We start from the raw sequence: 15,225 nt of genomic DNA, 5'->3' as shown, positions 1-15,225 counted from the left end.
TTATATGCGTTAGTAGATCTCACTGTAGATCGTTGTCTCGCTTGAAGTTTCTGTTGATAAAGACTACCAACGTCATGAAAATGCTTACTGTACTTGAGAGGTAGAAATATGAAATGAAGCAGGATGTTAAAGTAACCATAAACTTTATTATTACAGAAATTGCTGAAAATGATGCCCATTCTATCGAATAGATAATTCTGTCATTCTAATTAAATTTTTGTGAACGTTTTCTAAAGCTTTCTGTTGTTTTAATGTATGAAACGCTATAATAAGTAGAGTGTGCGCCGATTCTCCTTGTCCTATGCATTTCTAGCTTGTGGGTAGTCTGCCAATACTCGAAAAAATTATTGTAGAGTGTAATAGATAGACCACTAATTACATGACACCCTGTATCAGGTCATGTAATATGAAATGTCGGATTTTTTTTTAAAGAATGATTACAGCATAAATGTCATTGATATCTATCAAGAGAAAAAAGCATTTATAAAAGTAAATATAATCTAAAGTCTAATAAAAACAGTAGTTAAATAGACCTCTGTGGAAGATGCAGTATACTGCTAAAAACAATTAAAGACATAGATATTTGATAATCTAAATAAGATCAGACCATTTCACTCGGAATTACCCTATATATTAGGTCATGTAATATGAAATATCAGTTTGCGGAAAAAAGGAAACTTTATTTGATGTTCTAAAAGACGTTTATTCAGTGAAAATATGCTCTATTTGATTCGATACACTTTTACTAACATGTTTTTAAGGAATATATTCCTTTTTACACAAATTCTGAATAATTAGAATTAAAGTTCTAAAGACATCGTTATAAACTACTGTTTCCGGCTTGCCATATGGCTCATTTTGCAAGGAAACATCACTGAAACAAAATTTTGTTTTTTCATTCACAGAATGGTTTGTTTACATTTTGAGCGATTTTTGCAGCATTATTTCCAAATTTAAATCCATATAAGAAAATTACGCGAATGTTAGTGGTGTCCATGTTTTCAAAAAACAATACAAGAAATAGTTATTATGCACAATTCGGAAAAGCTTTTTTGTAAAAAGTTATTTTGATGATCAACGATGAAACTGTTTAAGAGGTTATATGAAAAACAAAGGATTAACAACGACAGGAGTACAAACATTTATGAACAAGAAAAATCCGACATTTCATGTTACACAATTTATTACGTGCCGGAAATGTTCCTGCGGGTTTCTTGTTAGTAATGAATTAAGGTCCGACTTCAATCAGTATTTAACTAGTTTAACGAATGGAACTGGTATTAGCAGCAAGTTATGTTTATGCCATTGGTACCAAATAAAATAAAATTATTTTACAAAAATGTTCTCTGTGTTTAAATTTTGATTTCAGAATCCGCATAAACTTTTTCCGGTGCCTAATAACATTAACACTATTTTCACAGAAGATGTCAAAAGGTATCTTTTGGAATGTTCACTTAGAATTATTTTTTTAGTTGTAATGGTTATTCGAAAAGTAGAAAACTCAATTCAGAATATACGACTAAACTTGGAAAATAATTTTAAGTGAAAATTTCAAAATTTATCTTTTTACATGTTCGGTAAAAATAGTGTTAACGATTTTTTACATTTATGATGCGTTTCAATCGCTGTACATCCTACAGATTTTATTTGAAAATCCGGTTCATGCTCGCGGGATACACTCGCGGGATATAAAACGGTAACTGTAACGGATTAAACTCTCCGATAAAAATTTTGTTATTCATTCACCAAATTCTAAAACCATGAAATATCGAACAATTTATTTAAATCATAAATTAATTCAATTGCTTACTCCATCTAACACTTCGTTGCTCTTGCCAGTTTATTCGATACAAGTGAATTGTTATTGAATTCTATATTCACAATTATTTCGACCGTTGTTCCATTCGCATACAGAAACATTGATTTACAGTCTTGCTCGCGTGAAGACACGTTCGTTGTCAGTGAATCGGTATATTAAAAAAATAATACTCGATACCTGTTGAAAGATCAATTAAATCAGAGTCAAGTTACTCCGACAAGCAACTTACACGTTTTAGATAAAGTTGAATCGTTGCTTTCGTAAAATGGTTGAAAATGTGCAGCCGTGGAAGAAGTTTGATAAAAGGTGTCGATAAAGTTGATGGAAGATCATCCATTAGAGCTCTGACGCTGTTAAGGCCCTTCGATTTCCAGCCCAAGTGAGTTCGAGTAGCACGGAATCAGATTTTTACATACTTTCCCGAGGAAAAAGTTCCAGAAGATACTATAATATCAGGAAAGTAAGGTTTCCAAGATTGTTGGCAATCATTGCTTTGAAGTAAGGTTTCCCCTGGTCGTTGGCAGAAGTTCAAGCAATCGGGGCAAACGAAATATTATTAGGCGAGCCATACGCCATGAATCTCTATTAAAGCGAGCAATAAAAATTTTAATGGAAAATAAGGAGCAGGGAACGCTTGAAAGCTTCAATTACGGAAATAATTAAAATTATTGAGACTATTCAAATACGATCAAAATATGGTAGTTTGATAAGTGCATCCAAGAAAATGAAATTATCGAAATATATAATAGTAAGCTTCTCGTGTACCATGAAAGCTTGATGATTTTCGAAGATTTGTTAACCCGATGACAGTGTATTTTTACGTGAAATAATTTTAAACAGGTGTCGGATATCGAAGAAAAATGTCAGGTATTGTTTACTGCTGTTTAACAATTGCATTATTCATTAGTAACGAATAATATTATTTTGATTTGATTACATTATTGTTTTCCTCGTTCTACGTTTTATCGACAATATAATACACGTTCTCGGAAATTCCAGTGGACATTAACATTGAACAATATTGCTTTTCTTGCTTATTATTGCGTCGTTGCTTGCCTCTTCATTAATTTGTGTACCAATTTAATTTGCAAATAATACAATAAATTATGAAATGTTAAATAACTACGGCATGATTACATGGGAACGTAGAGATGAAATTAACTGTTATAATTCTGCAGCAATGTCGATTGTTTATTTAATTATTTGACAAAATGTTATTTACTGCCATATAATCAGCCAGTGTATTCCTTTTTAATTAAATTCTGCGTATCCTTTGTACGCTTAATGCAACAGCAACAGAGACCTTTAAATTTTCTGTTTAATTAGCTCTCATTTATCACTCACAAATGAAATATAATTTGCAATTATTTAAAATATTCTGTTACCTAGAAATATCATATATGTTGGTAATGAAGATCGAACAATTACCCACTCTGCTAAACAAAAGACATTCGCGCGTGTTCTCGCCCCTGTGTGCGTCCGCGATGCGTCCCGGTGCGCGGTATCCAATAAGATATAAGTTGAATATTGTAGTATGTTTATTCTCTAATAAATCATTATCACTAATCCGGTAGTGTTACTAAATAGTGCACCACCCATAGTTATTTTACGGACTAATAACCCAACAGGTTATGGGCCCAGGGCGTTGTGAATAACCGTAAAATAGCAAAAAGGAAAGTGAGGTTAAGTAGCCACGTGCTAAAGAGCAGTGAGGTTAAGAAGCCACGTGCTAAAAGAGTGTATAGAAAAAATGGCTCTTTCGAATATTCAAAATATAGAAAAGCTCACAAACGATAATTATGAATTGTGGAGAGTACAAATAAGAAGTATGTTACGATACAACGAGTTATGGGGATATGTGAGCGAAACGAATACAAAAACGGAAGAAAATGCAGATAGATGGACAGTAAAGGACGAAAAAGCTCTCGACTTAATTATACTGAGTTTAGACAAAGGCCAGTATAACCACGTAAAACGAGTTGAAACCTCTAGGCAAGCTTGGGAAACCCTTAAAGGTGTTCATGAGTCAAAAGGACCAGTTAGACAATGTGTATTGTACAAACAATTGTACAAAATGAAAAAGAGTGCAAACCAAAGCATGGCTCAATACGTCGACGAATTTGTCCAAAAGATAGAACAACTCGAGGACTCAGGAATCAAATTACCAGAGACGGTATTACCGATTATGCTGCTTACATCATTACCTAGTCAGTATGAAAATTTCTGTGTAGCTATTTAATCAAGGGAAAAGATGCCAACGATGGAAGAACTAAAAGTAAAACTGTTGGAGGAAGAAATCAGAAGAACTGAAGCTGGAAACACATGTGAGGAACCTAGCCAACAAAATGCGTTGATATCAAAGAAGAAATTTGAAAAATACCAAGCTGTACAAGTTAAATCGAAAAGGTTCAATGGAATTTGCCATATTTGCAAGAAACATGGACATATGGCAAGGAACTGTCGCTTCAAGAATGAAGATAAATTTGACAGAAAAAGAGAAGCGATTCATGAAGATAAATTTGACAGAAAAAGAGAAGCGATTCATGAAGATAAATTTGACAGAAAAAGAGAAGCGATTCATGAAGACAAATTTGACAGAAAAAGAGAAGCGATTCATGAAGATAAATTTGACAGAAAAAGAGAAGCGATGACTGCAATAGCATATCAAAATCACCATATAGAAGCTAACACATGGATATTGGACAGTGGTGCTACAAAACATATAACGAATCAGGAAAGAAAATTTGTAGGCCTAATAAACAATAATGATAAAATATATACAGCTACTAATGAGAGTGTAGAGTCAGTTGGCATAGGACGAGTAAACTTATCCGTAAAGATTACAGATAGAAAATTGAACGATGTGACATTGGGAGAAACCATGTTAGCCCTTTCGTTCAAAAGTAATCTTCTCTCTGTCTCGCAAATAGTTCGGCATGGATTTACTGTGATTTTTGATAAATATGGTGCCAAGGTATTACGCAAGGAAGGTACAGTAGCAATGGTAGCCAAACAAAAAGATGGATTATATGTAGTTGAAGAAGCAATGCGACAAAAGGCAATGCTTCAGAAGCATGAAGATAAGTTAGTCAAGTGGCATGAAAGACTAGGACACTTAAATTTCAATGATGTACGAAATCTAAAGAGTAAGCAGATGGCAATTGGGATAAATGATAGTTATGAAAAACAAAATCCAAATTGTGAAGTATGTGACAAGTGCAAGATACACCAACTCCCATTCAGTACTTCTCAGCACAGAGCAAAGGAAAAATTAGAGCTTGTGCATAGTGACATTTGTGGTCCATTTAGTGTACAGTCACTTGGGGGAGCTAAATACTTTGTCACGTTCATCGATGACAAGAGTCGATACATATATATAAAAACACTAAAAAACAAATCAGATGTCTTCCAAGCATTTAAAGAATATAAAGCTTATGCAGAAAATTCTACTGGCTGCAGAATAAAGAAGCTTAGGACTGATAATGCGAAGGAGTACCTATCTCATGAGTTCAATGAATTTCTAAAAGGATGTGGCATAACACGTCAATTATCAACAGCATACACACCACAGCAAAATGGGATTGCTGAGCGGGCAAATCGTACTTTGGTGGAAATGGCACGCTGTATGCTCCTACAAGGTAAGCTTCCAACATCTCTTTGGGCCGAAGCCATAAACACATCAGTATTCTTGAAGAATCGTTGCCCAACCAAAGCGAACAAAGATGTCACTCCATATGAGGAATGGACCTATGAAAAACCTTTTATTGGCTTTCTCAGAAAAATAGGAAGCAAGGTCATTGCATTAGAGAAAGGTGCAAGAATAAGGAATAAATTCGATCCAAAAGGTAAAGAGTATATATTAGTTGGATACTCGAATGAAGCGAAAGCCTATCGCTTGTGGGATCGAGGAACCCAGACGATCTACGAAAGAAGAGACGTGCGTTTCGTTGAAGATCAGCAAACAATTGCAAATACAGAAGAGTATAAAATAGGCGAATTACTTTTGGAGGAAATATGTGAAGAAAATAATAGCTATACGGATGAAATACAAAATGAAAATGAGATGTTGCAGGAATCAGAATCTGAACAGTTAAGTTCAGCGTGGAAGAGGAAGACCAAAATTAATGAGAACTGGGAAAAGAGGTAGACCCAGGAAGATATTTCAGCAAAAGGAAACATCATCCTCAGAACCGACCAACGTTGAAGAAGCTATGAATCGAGAAGATTCAGAGCTATGACTAAAAGCAATGATAACTGAATACGATACCCTAATGAAAAATAAAACATGGTCACTGGTGCCAAGACCCGAAAACAGAAAGGTATTAACCAACAGATGGGTTTTTAAAACTAAATATCATGAAGATGGCACACTAAATAAATATAAAGCGAGACTAGTTGCCCGTGGTCACACCCAACAAAAGGGAATAGACTATGAAGAAGTATTTGCACCAGTTGCACGATACGAAATTATATGAACACTGTTGGCAGTAGCAGTGGACTGTGAAATGTATGTACATCACATGGACGTAATATCGGCCTATGTACAAGGTGATCTAAACGACGAAATTTATATGGAACAATCAAAATTATTTGAAAGAAATGGCGAAAAAGACAAAGTATGCAAGTTAATTAAACCGTTGTATGGGTTGAAGCAAAGCGGTCGTGAATGGTACAAAAAGATTGATGCATACATTACAGCGCAAGGAGCACGACGAACAGAAGCTGACCCGTGCGTTTATGTTTTTGGAAAGAATAAGGACATTGTAGTAATGATCATATACGTGGACGATATCATTTTAGCTGGAAGGAATATAGAAAAGTTAAATGAGGTCAAACGTATACTAAAGTCAAAATTTGAAATGACTGATTTAGGACCCATTAGCGAAATATTGGGAATCAAAATTGAAAGAAACGGAAAACTAGGAAGCATGAAACTTTCACAAGAAAGATATATCGAAGAGTTGATCTGCAAATTTAATATGCAAAATGCAAAGACCGTATCGACACCTATAGAAGCAAATATCAAAATATCAAAAGAAATGGGACCGTCTAATGACGAAGAAAGGATGGAAATGAAGAAGAGGCCATACCGTGAACTCATTGGAGGATTGATTTACTTAGCAAACGCAACGAGACCAGATCTTGCATTTGCGGTTAGTATATTAAGTAGATTTGTTTCAGATCCAGGAAAAGCACATTGGGATATAGCCAAGCGAGTCTTAAGATACCTAAATGGGACAAAGCATTATGGAATTCGATACACGAGGAACAACGAGAAGATGCAGGCTTACACCGACTCGGACTGGGCAGGCGACATCGACGACAGAAAGTCGTGTACTGGAAACGTAATATTAATAGCCAGCGGACCAGTAAGTTGGAAGTCAAAGAAACAGGCTTCCGTAGCATTGTCAACGATGGAGGCTGAATACGCAGCTCTATCAGAAATTTCACGCGAAGTGATGTATATGAAGAGACTACTCACACATATGGAATTTGAAACATATGTAGAATCTCCGATAATAATCCAATGTGACAATCAAAGTGCTATTGAACTGTCGAAAAATGCTATGTTTCACAAACGAAGCAAACACATTGATATTAGCCACCACTATACTAGAGAGTTAATTGAAAAAGGAATATTAAGTGTAGTATATTTAAATACCGAGTATATGATAGCAGACATATTTACAAAGTCGTTACCAAAGATAAAACACGCGAGATGTGTATCAATGTTGAATATAGATTAAATGATTTTTATATTTGTAATGAATGGAAATCAATGTTATAGTGGCTAATTGCGATAGGAGGAGTGTTGGTAATGAAGATCGAACAATTACCCACTCTGCTAAACAAAAGACATTCGCGCGTGTTCCCGCCTCTGTGTGCGTCCGCGATGCGTCCCGGTGCGCGGTATCCAATAAGATATAAGTTGAATATTGTAGTATGTTTATTCTCTAATAAATCATTATTACTAATCCGGCAGTGTTACTAAATAGTGCACCACCCATAGTTATTTTACGGACTAATAACCCAACAATATACATCTACAACTTTATTTTATATAAAAGTTCCAATTGTCATACTATATATAACAAACAATTTTTACGCTTACGTGTTACCATAATACTGTGTAAAAATAACCGAGTGAAACGGTAGTTATAATCAACGAAGTACCTCTAAACTAAATGGCAAGTAAAACGAGGAAACATCGATGTAATTAGTTTCGTTTCTTGCCAATGGCAACGAAGTGTCTACGTGGAGATACATAAGCCAAACTATCGCGCGTAAAATTGAACCCTTGGTTCTATGAAGTCTCGTATACTCTTAATGGTAGCTATTCCGTTTCAATAAACGATAACCTTGCGAAGGCGCCCATGTTTCCTTCTAATTACCGTATAACCGGTATAACGATATTGGGTGTACGTCGCTGGAGCAGTAACGTTGATCAGATTGTTACAGCGGCCTTCAACAAATAGAGTGCCAGAAGAAGGATCCAAACACGATATTCTACAACAAGACCTGCATGGACGTCGCTGAGGTCTGCAGAAGTTTTGGTTTCAATGATGGCGGCAATGTCACCTTTTGCTCCAATGGTACCCGCACCGAACGTCTCCGAGACCTTTACACCCAGGTGCTTTCTTCCGAGGAATATTTCAAGTATGCTATAATTTATCGTAAAGGATATTCTAGTACAGTTAGAAGATATTTTAATGTCTAGCGGAACGGTATAGAGACCCAATATGTTTAGAGCTGTAAACTAAAAGAAGGTTTGATTTATTACGTCTAACTATTGTTCAACAGAGAGAAACTACAGTTTTACTTCCGAGTACCCGCTATTAAGGCTCACTTCAGAAGGCCCTATGGGTGACGTAATTAGAATCAAGCCTAATCAACGGAAGTCGAAGCCTTACCAATGTACCGTCAGTTGCTGGGGACCTGACACTCTCGTCTGAGTGGTCAGATTCTAAGGCGCACGCCTTGCTAATACGAATTTTCGGTTCTGGTATCTGATTTGCTGAGGCTTTCACGCCTGCTAATTGGGTTACGTGACAAAGAACACGAAGAGCCGTTTCTAGACACGCAATTGGACTTCTCGGAACTGCAAAAGAGGGTTAGGCGGACCTACCGAGTAACTGTTTCTGTTTCTATAATGTTACGAGTGCCAGGTTCCCAGCAACTAACGGTAGCTTCCTGGCGATGACGAGTCCCGTGGAAGTATAGTTCGCCTCTTCCCATGTTGAACCCGCTCTGTCGACTATCCGCCTTGGGGGGCAAGAACAGACACCCACTCGCCGCGCTCGGCCCGATTCTTATAGCAGCTCGGTTTAGATACGTCCTTGTTATTGGCCGCCTAATTTCTTTGTTCCGCGGTCAGTAACAAAGACGTGCTGAAACTGAGCCGTTATAATAATCAGGCTGAGCGTGACGAGTAGATGTTTCTTCTTGCCCCCAGTCCGGATAGCCGACAGAGCGGGTTCCAGATGGGAAGAGGCGAACTGTAGACTGTTGGTAACGTCGATTCCTTAGGGGCTGTATGGTAATTGTATGGGAATTGGCGATTCCAAGGTACCTAAGCTGGACCAAGCAAGTCATGGCATGGACGAGATACCTAGATATGGAAGATACTGTTTCTTTTTGTATAAGAAATCAAATATATTCCACCTGCGATAATTAGTACTACGGGGTTCCAATGGCTTCGGCCGTGTCGGACATTGGTGTTGGCTTCGTAGTGATGGTGGTTGAAAGCCCGCATGCTGGATTAGGGATCTCTGAGGAACTCGGCGCGTGAGCAGCGTCCCAACTGGTCCGACATTAGTCTGGAGAACTAGTAGAGCTTTGCAAAGGAGCTCGGTGCTACTAACACTTTACAATACTCTTCCCGCGTTAGCTCCATCGACCTTTGGCTTAAAAGTGCACAGGGGCAAGGGGAATCAACTACATGCTCCACTTTGGCGTGGTTGAGCCAATAACAAGGACGTGCCGAAACTGACACGCCATAACTACCGGGTCGAGTGCCACAAGTAGACGTCGCCTCTTGCCCCTGTGCATTTTTTAGCCTAAGGCCCAAGAGGCTAACGTGAAAGGCGAACTGTATCTCCATGGAACTCGTCACTTTCGGGAGGCAGCGCTGGTAAGGCTTCGGTCTCGGCTGATTGTGCTTAATTCCAATTCCACGCTCATGAGGACCTTCGCAGGTGAGCCTTGGCTGCAGATATACTGCAGCTCCGACGAGATGGCAGACTACCCATGGGTGAAAAAGTCAGAGCGATAGGAGAATTCTTCCACTCACGATGTTAAGACCATCTCGATCTTCGACGTATGGTCATTATTGGCGCGCGGCAGTAACAAAAGTCGGAAGCAAGACTGAGCGCGATGGAGTGAGATGTAACGATAAAGAACGAAGTTGGCTGCACTATAAACTTTGATCTCTATCGTTACATCTCACTACGTTGCACTTAGTCTTGAGTGTCAGTCTTCTGTCATTTGTTACTGCTGCGCGGCTAATAACAATTATGCATTGAAGACCGGTGTGGTTCTAATATCGTGAGTGGAAGAATTCTCCTGCCGCTCTGACTTTTCCGCTTGTGGGTAATTTCTCATCTCATCAGGGTTGCACTATACTCGGAAGCAAAATGGTATTTCCTCTGTTGGTAGCGTCGAGCTTCTTTCCAAAGCTCTATTAGCTATCCAGGCTAGTGCCGGACCAGTTGGGACGCTATTCATGCGCCGGGATCCTCGGAAGGTCTTCAGCTCCTTTCCAAAAGTCTACTAGCTGTTTAGGTTAGTGTCCAGTTGGGACGCTGGTCACGTGCTGGGATCCGCGAAAGGTCCCTAGTCCAGTATGGCTTCCAACCATTGACACTACGAAGCCAACACCAAATAACTGGAACGGCCGCAACTATCGAACACCCGATCCTTATAGTACCAATGATCGCAGGTCTATTGGTAGTACTTTTTGATGCGTATGTTTTGTATTATCATAGCTTGGTTGGCACAGCTCGGGTACCTTGGGATAGTCAATTCCCATACCGCAATCATCATGCTGCTCCTCAGGGTCGTATCGATGAACAATAATTTAGTCGTCGAAGATATAAAAAATTACAGAATAAAACGAATGGAAAATTAGGCGAGGAAAAATGTAAATTGATGAATCAGCTGAATTCTTCAGTCTAGCCAACAAATTATCTCCTAGCATTACAGTGGAACCTCTATTATTTGATTATTGGACGATAGACAACTGAAATACAAGATGTAAGAAAAAATATTTCGAAACATGTTAGTAAAATTGATTCTATACACCTGTCCTTCATTTGTATGGCACTTTTTTCACGTGAGATTTTATTTTAAGCGGTAAATTATAACACCATTTACGTGGTATTGTTCACACGCGATCAGAATTTAGTGATACTGAAAAGAATTTGCTTTTGTTTTCTGAAATGATAGTATTATTATCTTTTTCGTTACACCATGTGAAACTAAAATATGTGTTTCTAAAGTTTATACAGCTTTGCTCTTCGATATTTTGTTTTCTTTCGTACTGACAAACCCTATTTACGCGATTTTCATTTGTGTAAAACCAATTCTTGTAGAACGGATATTCTGCGTAAATGGAGGGATGAGTGGATGTTCCGAAGCTTCGTTTAACAATAAAAATTATTACCTTCAAGAACAACTATATATCTGAGGAGTAATATCGCGGAAAATACCGACACGGTTAATCGACGTTCTACTCTACAGTAGAACTTTGATTATCTCAACTAATTGAGACCAAAATGGTTCAGATAATCAAGTACAGTAGAACCTTGATTGTCTTGTACTAAATGAGACTAAGGTAAATTCTGATAATGAAATAGTAGAACAAATGAGAAATTATGTGCCAGTGGTTTAAATAATTGAGGTTTCACTGTATTATTTACTTACTTATGTAATTAAGTCGACAAAAAGTACTAAATGAATAGATTTTACAGTTTTTTCAATGCAAGAGTACAATGTATAAGATGGCTGTTTTTAGGATATATTGATAAACATAAAAATTTTGTTTGAAATTTTGGTTGAAGAAGAATAACAACTTTTCGAGGTATGTTATGTTAAAATGTTTGAACTACATTTCTTTTGAAATATTATTGTATTTCATCATAAAACATAAAATATTATTTTATTTTACGAACATTTATAAATATTTCTACAATTTCCAATGTTCTAATAAAATTAACACGTGACTATATTTCAAAAAGATCATGATTTAATAATGAATAGGGAAAGAATCGATATTTTCTACTTGAAAGATGGGAATATTTCCTTAAATTATTTTACACACCTGCCTATAATTATTAGGATAGTCAATTAGGACATCAAATGCGAAAAAATAAATTTAAAAAGCATATGAAAATTTTTAAAGATAGGGAATCATTGTTATTTAACTTTTCTCACTTTACACGATATCCATACTCGTTTTGGATTTTAGATACTATCAGGTGGAATATACATCAGGGATTATCTGTGGGAATTGATCTTAAACGTAGATGAGGGGTTAGGTTAGATGCTGATAAGAAATATCAGTTGTTAGAATATGCGCGAGAAAAACATTTTCTCTCGGTTATTCAGCCAAGAAGATCCCAACAGCGTCCTAGATGCAACCGTATCATTTGTGGTCGAACCAGAAGACACCCACGAAAGTGTACCAATATTTACTACTAATGCAGGAACTCCAACATTGGACTATGTCCAAAACCTTATTTTCGAGACATTTATATTTCCCATCTTCTCTGATGACATACTGAATCCTAAATGATCTGTTGGATATCATTTGTTAAAGTTTGACAAATTATTATTTTCTACCAACAAGCTTCCAACGGTGAGATTAAAAACATTAACGTCTAAGTAGGTAATGTTTAAGCTAGTATGAATCTCCAAAATTAATATTTTAATGTGTTTTGCCTTGATATTTCTAAGCTAATCCCTCATCGTAATTAATTTTCACCTTTTTCGTGATTGTTTGTTTTCTACTGTCTTAATCATGTTCTGTTTCTCTTTTCTTCAATTTCACACTCCAGTTTAAAGAATATCGGAAAACTTTAAACGACCGCACATTTATACTTAACACTATAACTACCGAGCATTTAATACGATTGACATGTAATCTTTATAAAAATTGTGATGATAGATTATTTTCAGTTTCATCAAACATTCATTACAGTATTCCAGTGAAACAATTTATTTTCAAGATCATTTCGAATATTTCCAATTTTTTATAAGAATTAGAACAATACGTTTCTTGAGATTAAAATAGTTTCCTAGTCTTGTATCTGTACAAATACACAAATTAAATTAAAAATCTTTTGCAAACACGCCATCATAATTTAAATACTTGCAAAATGAAAATTCTGATGTGGATCAATTTGACTCGTCCGGTAGTTCTAGTGTTAAAGATTAGCAAATTCTAAAGAAATTATTCCGAACGAAGAGTCAAATACACTTTCTGTCTTTTCTTATTTGTACATTTTCAATGCGAGCTCCGATTGTTTCGTTCCCGTGCGCTTTACACGAGGGTGCACTCTAATCGGATAACGAAAACAGGCTTTCCCGTATCCGCGCGCTAGACGATAAGCGAGAAAGTCGCGAAGAAAGGTAAAACATGTAATCGCGATCGGATATTATCGTTGATCGAATACAGCGACTACGTCCTGGGCTTGCGCGGAGTCAGTTGGGAAAATTTCGGAGCCATAAGATGGGAGTTGGTAGGATGTCTCAGCCTAGCCTGGATAATCTGCTACCTGTGCCTGATGCGTGGTGTCCAGTCCGTCGGAAAGGTTGTCTACTTCACCGCCCTTTTCCCTTACGTCATGCTCATAGCGCTACTGATACGAGGTAAGAAGCAATGTCGAGCAATAATTGAGCCACTGGCCAAATCAATTAACTCCACTTTTTACATTTTTTAAGATTTTATCATTAAAACTAGAACTATCTTACCAGTAAAAATGACTGGTTTCGGTTTTTTTGTTTCACCATTATGGATATCTTGAAAGCATTGAATATTTGAAATGATCTTAAAAATAAATAGTTTCACTTGAATACTGTAATGAATGTATAAAGAAAATGGAAATACTCTATTGTTACAATTTCTATTGTTACTATTTTACATTGGTTCTTAATTTTTTGTATATAATATAAATATGATTTTGATTCGGTTTGGTACCACGAACTAATAAAAAATCTTTTAGTCATGGAAAAATTGCAATAATAATAAAAGTTACTTCAAGAATATACTATTTTATGTGTTTTACATATTTGTTAGATTAAAGTTGTAGCTGTGTTAATCAAGTAAATTACGTTCTATAATGATAATTTGATTTTCCGTTTGAAATTTAGATTATCAAATATCTATGTTTTTAATTGTTCTTAGTGGTATATTAAATTTGGCACAGGGGCCTAGTTAACTATTCGTTGTATTATACTTTAAATTATATCTATTTTTATAAATATTTTTTTCTTTTGTTAAATATTAATGATATTTGTGGTATAATCGTTGTTTTAAAAAAGTGAGGCATCTCTCGAATTTACCATATTGGCCCTGACTATTGACGCTTATGAAAAATTGAAATTAGTATAATTAAAATTTCTGTTTTTGGCTGAAATTGTTTACACTAAGCTTATGAACATAGCTTTATCATTTTTCCTTAATATAATAGCTGGAATATTCACCAATAAAAATTTTTAGTTTTAGTTTCATACTAAAATGATTAAAACTCAATTAAATGAATTTCATTTTAAAATAAGTTTTTTTTAACGAAGAATCAAACAAAATCTTAATACTGGTTGTAACGATTGAATTGCTATTTCGAACCAAAATATTGTGTTATTTTGGAACGAAATTAGTAATAATGATGGTGAATGAATGAGAAAAGGACGGAAGCAATATTCAAACGCCTGAATTACATTTATACAAATATTATGGTCTATTGATTGTGTGTTTGTTAACCGCCTGTTCTGACTGTGATAAATAAATCACATGTTTGCGCACAAAGTAAAAAGTACAGTATACAAAATCGAAATGAAAATTTCACTGTTTGTCACGTGAAAATATAAAATTTTCATTTATATATTTAGTTCTGGTTTATTAACTTGATCAGTTAGTATAAAAATCATCATATTTTCATGGCTAATGTTATATATACCCCTTGCATTTGTTGTCCAACATTATTTATACAGAAATCCAATTAATTTGACTCCTGGTTTACTTTGAAATGCGCTAACCTGCGGTTTCGCAATTGAAAGGTATTATATGTGAACGAAATTCATTACGTGTCTGCGGTGAAATGCTTTCACGTACTACCAGGTTTTGTAAGTGTAAAGAAATATTCAACTCATGCGTATAATTCTGTCGAAGCCTCTTGTAATTATACGGA

At 36.0% G+C, this 15,225-nt stretch overlaps 1 protein-coding gene across 4 annotated transcripts in view; it reads left to right on the top strand.

Moving 5' to 3' along the window:
* The window catches only part of LOC116425636 (sodium- and chloride-dependent glycine transporter 2), a 64,363-nt gene that overhangs the window by 15,119 nt on the left and 34,019 nt on the right, over positions 1-15,225 (top strand). For 3 of the 4 annotated variants that reach the window (XM_031973615.2, XM_031973616.2, XM_031973617.2), the window contains 2 exons: positions 8,269-8,476; positions 13,494-13,687. In XM_031973615.2, coding sequence (XP_031829475.2) covers positions 8,269-8,476; positions 13,494-13,687 — 402 coding nt within the window. The remainder of the gene's footprint in view (positions 1-8,268; positions 8,477-13,493; positions 13,688-15,225) is intronic. The other variant, XM_076373121.1, reaches the window with a different exon arrangement.

This window comes from Nomia melanderi, chromosome 13 (genome assembly GCF_051020985.1).
Source record: "Nomia melanderi isolate GNS246 chromosome 13, iyNomMela1, whole genome shotgun sequence".
In the NCBI taxonomy this organism is placed as follows: domain Eukaryota; kingdom Metazoa; phylum Arthropoda; class Insecta; order Hymenoptera; family Halictidae; genus Nomia; species Nomia melanderi.
The sequence above is the reverse complement of the archived record's forward strand: the minus strand, read 5'-3'. Positions and strand labels throughout refer to the sequence as shown.